The sequence below is a fragment of the Nestor notabilis genome, unplaced genomic scaffold (assembly GCF_000696875.1).
Source record: "Nestor notabilis isolate BGI_N333 unplaced genomic scaffold, ASM69687v1 scaffold26640, whole genome shotgun sequence".
Classification (NCBI taxonomy): Eukaryota; Metazoa; Chordata; class Aves; order Psittaciformes; family Psittacidae; genus Nestor; species Nestor notabilis.
Genome location: NW_009910482.1, coordinates 48,477 through 52,074, shown reverse-complemented (window position 1 = coordinate 52,074; position 3,598 = coordinate 48,477). Strand labels below are relative to the sequence as shown.

The 3,598-nt window shown below is 52.2% G+C and overlaps 1 protein-coding gene across 1 annotated transcript; it reads right to left on the bottom strand.

Moving 5' to 3' along the window:
- Positions 1–1,086: 1,086 nt before the first annotated feature.
- Positions 1,087–2,061, bottom strand: LOC104402301 (olfactory receptor 52K2-like). Its single transcript, XM_010010145.1, has one exon. The coding sequence runs from the start codon at positions 2,059–2,061 to the stop codon at positions 1,087–1,089; it is 975 nt and encodes a 324-aa protein (XP_010008447.1).
- Between the last annotated feature and the right edge of the window lie 1,537 nt (positions 2,062–3,598).

Below are 3,598 nucleotides of genomic sequence, written 5' to 3'. Positions count from 1 at the left end.
TGGGGATACAGCTGTACATAGTCCAGAAGGCACCCAAAGGCAGCTGGGTCAGGAGACACTGAAAGAATTGAGTCTGTACCTATCAGCTTGGTTTGGTGTTCACAACAGCTCCTTTATCCCTCCTTTTTCCCTCTAGCTCAGTGCAGGACACACGCAGGACCTCAGACCAGCCTCCCATGCCTTGATTTCCATGGGCTGAAGGCACAAGGAGAGCTGGGTCCGTGTGTGGTGTCACGAGAGGAGTTTTCATTGTAGCTAAATTCAGGCACAGCTTTTGCTGAGGAGAACGAGAGGAGCTTAGTCCCTGATCTTTGCTCTCTGTCTCTAATCCACACTCCTGCTCCTCACCTCCAGGCTGGAGCTCCAAACTGGAGCTTCTCAAAATTTCATTACAGGTGCTTGTTTGCTTAGGGGAGAGACACAGCACAGAACGTTAGGGAGTCCCATTAAAATATTGGGGGAAAAGAAACCTGTAGACGTTTTATGACTGATGCTGTTTTGGTGTTCCTAAGAAGAAAGGAGCAAAACTTCATGTGATCCTGCAGGGCTTCAGTGTGACCTGGAGACCCTGTTCTCAAGCGAGCTTGCTTTTTGTGACTGCTGCAGATGCTTCAGGAAGGCTTTGAGACAGGACTGGGAGGAAAACACTGTTTAGGCCAATATATCAGGATGAGTGTGTGTACGTGTGCACAGCCCCCACTCCTCCCTCATAGCCAGGCACCAAGATCAGGCAGCTGCTAAAAACTAGTGAATAAATGTGAATCAAGTGACTAAATGGAGAGTTACAGACTGGGTGACAAGGGTACCTGGGGAGGATGAATGCACAAGGAACCCAAAGTGGAAACAGTCTTTTATCAAGAGCCGAGATGGAGAGTCATGAGGTGATACAGAACTGAGGTGATACACAATAGATATTATTTATCTTTCCCTTATGAACAGGAACATAGAATTCACTTGCTAAAAAGAATGTTTCACCAGTCAAACTTTCTGTGGTGCCTCCAGCTTTCAGAGTTTGGCCAAGATGAGGAAGGGACCATCCTGCTGCCGTCATTCCCTGGTCCAAACCCCATTCCTTGCCACCTGGAATTAGTGATGGGCTGAGGTCAGGACCTGGGCTGGAGGCTGGATCCCTTTCTGCCAGAGCAGGCTCAGCACCCGCTCCTGGATCGGCCTGGTCCTCATCCCATAGATGAGAGGGTTGAGCATGGGAGGCACCAGCAGGTAGAGGTCAGCCACCAGGATGCGGAGGTGTGCGGGGATGCTCTGGCCCCAGCGCTGAGTGTAGAAGGAGAAGAGCCCCGGCAGGTAGAAGAGCAGGATGACTCCAATGTGGGAGCCACAGGTGCCAAAAGACTTGAGATGAGCCTCCCTGGAGGAGAGGCCTGTGACCTCCCTCAGGATCAGCACGTAGGAGACAGCGATGAGGATGGAGTCCAAGCCCACGATGATGGTGGCAGCCGTGATCCCATAGATGCTGTTGGGCCGGGTGTCCCCACAGGCCAGCTTCACCACGGACATGTGCTCGCAGTAGGAGTGGGGAATGACACGGGGGCCGCAGTAGGACAGGGTGGTCACCATGCATGTCAGAGGGGTGATGATCACAATGCCGCGTACCACAGCAGCCAGACCCAGCTTGGCAATGGTGGGGCCGGTCAGGATGGCAGAATAGTGCAGGGGCTTGCAGATGGCCAAGTATCTGTCCAAGGCCATAGCGAGCAGGACCCCTGACTCTGCTGTGGAGAAGCTGTGGATGAAGAACATCTGGGCCACACAGCCCTCAAATGTGATCTCATGGGACTGGAACCAGAAGATGCTCAGGAGCTTGGGCACGGTGGAAGTGGTGAGCAGGAGGTCAATAGCAGCCAGTATGGAGAGGAAGTAAAACATGGGCAAGTGCAGGTTTGGGTCCATCCTAATCACCAGGAGGAGTGTGATGTTCCCCAGCACTGCCATAAAGTACACGGTGCAGAATGGGAAGGCGATCCAGAACTGAGCATCCTCCAGCCCAGGGATGCCTGTCAGGATGAAGGATGAGGGACTGGAGTGATTTGGGTAGGACATGAGGCGGTGTTGCAGAGCTGGAAGGGAAGACACAGGGACTGCTGACATAGACTATGCCAACAGGGAGAGGAATGAGCTGTAACAAGCCCTGCTGTGGACTCCAGCCACAGACAGAACACCCCTGCCTGTCTGCTCAGGCTCACAGACCCGATGATTCTTATGGTCCCTTCCGATCTGAGATATTCTGCATGATCCCTGTCTCTTAACCAGGTACACTGCCGTGGTTCAAGCCCAGCCGGTAACTCAGAACCACGCAGCCGCTCACTCACTTCCCCCCTTTTCCTCCCCCTGCTCCTGGAGGGATGGGGAGGAGAATCGGAGGAATGTAACTCCCACGGGTTGAGATAACAGCACTCCAGTAACTAAGGTATAATACAAACCACTACTGCTACCAATAATAATGATAAGAGGAATAACAAGGGAAAAGGACACAACCGCTCACCACCCGCCGACCGATACCCAGCCCGACCCGAGCAGCGATCGGGGCCTTCCGGGTAACTCCCCCCGTTTCTATCCTGGGCATGACGTGCTGTGGTGTGGAATACCCCTTTGGCCAGTTTGGGTCAAGTGTCCTGTCTCTGCTTCCTCCTGGCTTCCCCTCCTCCCTGGCAGAGCATGAGACTGAGAAAGTCCTTGGTCAGAGTAAACATCACTGAGCAACAACTAAAACCATCGGTGTTATCAGCATTGTTCCCAGGCTGAAAGTCAAAAACACAGCACTGCACCAGCTACTGAGAAGGAGAAAAATGACTGCTGGAGCTGAACCCAGGACATACACTCAGTTCCATCATTGCTAAGACCCAGACTTGCATGGTCTTAACCTGAACATTTGGGGTTACCTTACCTCTCCTCCGATGCTGGCCTCTGGCTGTTATATCCAGCCCTCCGCTCCATAGCCTGGGAGTTACAAGCTAGAAGCTGAGTACATTTAGTTGCCATCAGTACAAAACCTAAGGTGGGAGAAGGGGGAAGATCCGGAACACTTTGAGGATGGAGCTCAGCAGGACTCTTGTCACCAACACATCTCTCGGACGCAAACCAGATCTTCTAGGGTGAGGTGCCCTTGCCCATGGCAGGGGCAGAACGGGATGATTTTAAGGTCCTTTCCAACCCAAAGCAGCCTGTGAGTCTACAATTGTCCCTGTTTTACAGAGGAAATGGGGGCACTGATGGGTTAAACCAGCTGCTGGCAGTGCAGGAATTAGCTGCACTTTTCTCAGGCGCTTGTACCCTGCTTTCCCCAGTGCACCAAAGAGCCAGACTTCATTTCCTCAGCTTTCCAGACACTTGACTTCCCTGACCCCTGAATAGTTTAATCTCTTCCAAAGTGCTTTGAGTCCTCCAGATGACAAAAACCAAGAGGCATTTCAGTCAGGGCTATTTGCAAGGTAAGGGCAAACACTGCAAAGCCAATACTGAAAACACTGCCAAGACTTGTTATTTGTAATAGCTCATTGCAAAGAGGACTCTGGCTCTGGCCAGATACCTTGGCTGTGAATTCAGGGAGGCAGAAGCCAGTCCAGCAGGAAATGTGTCT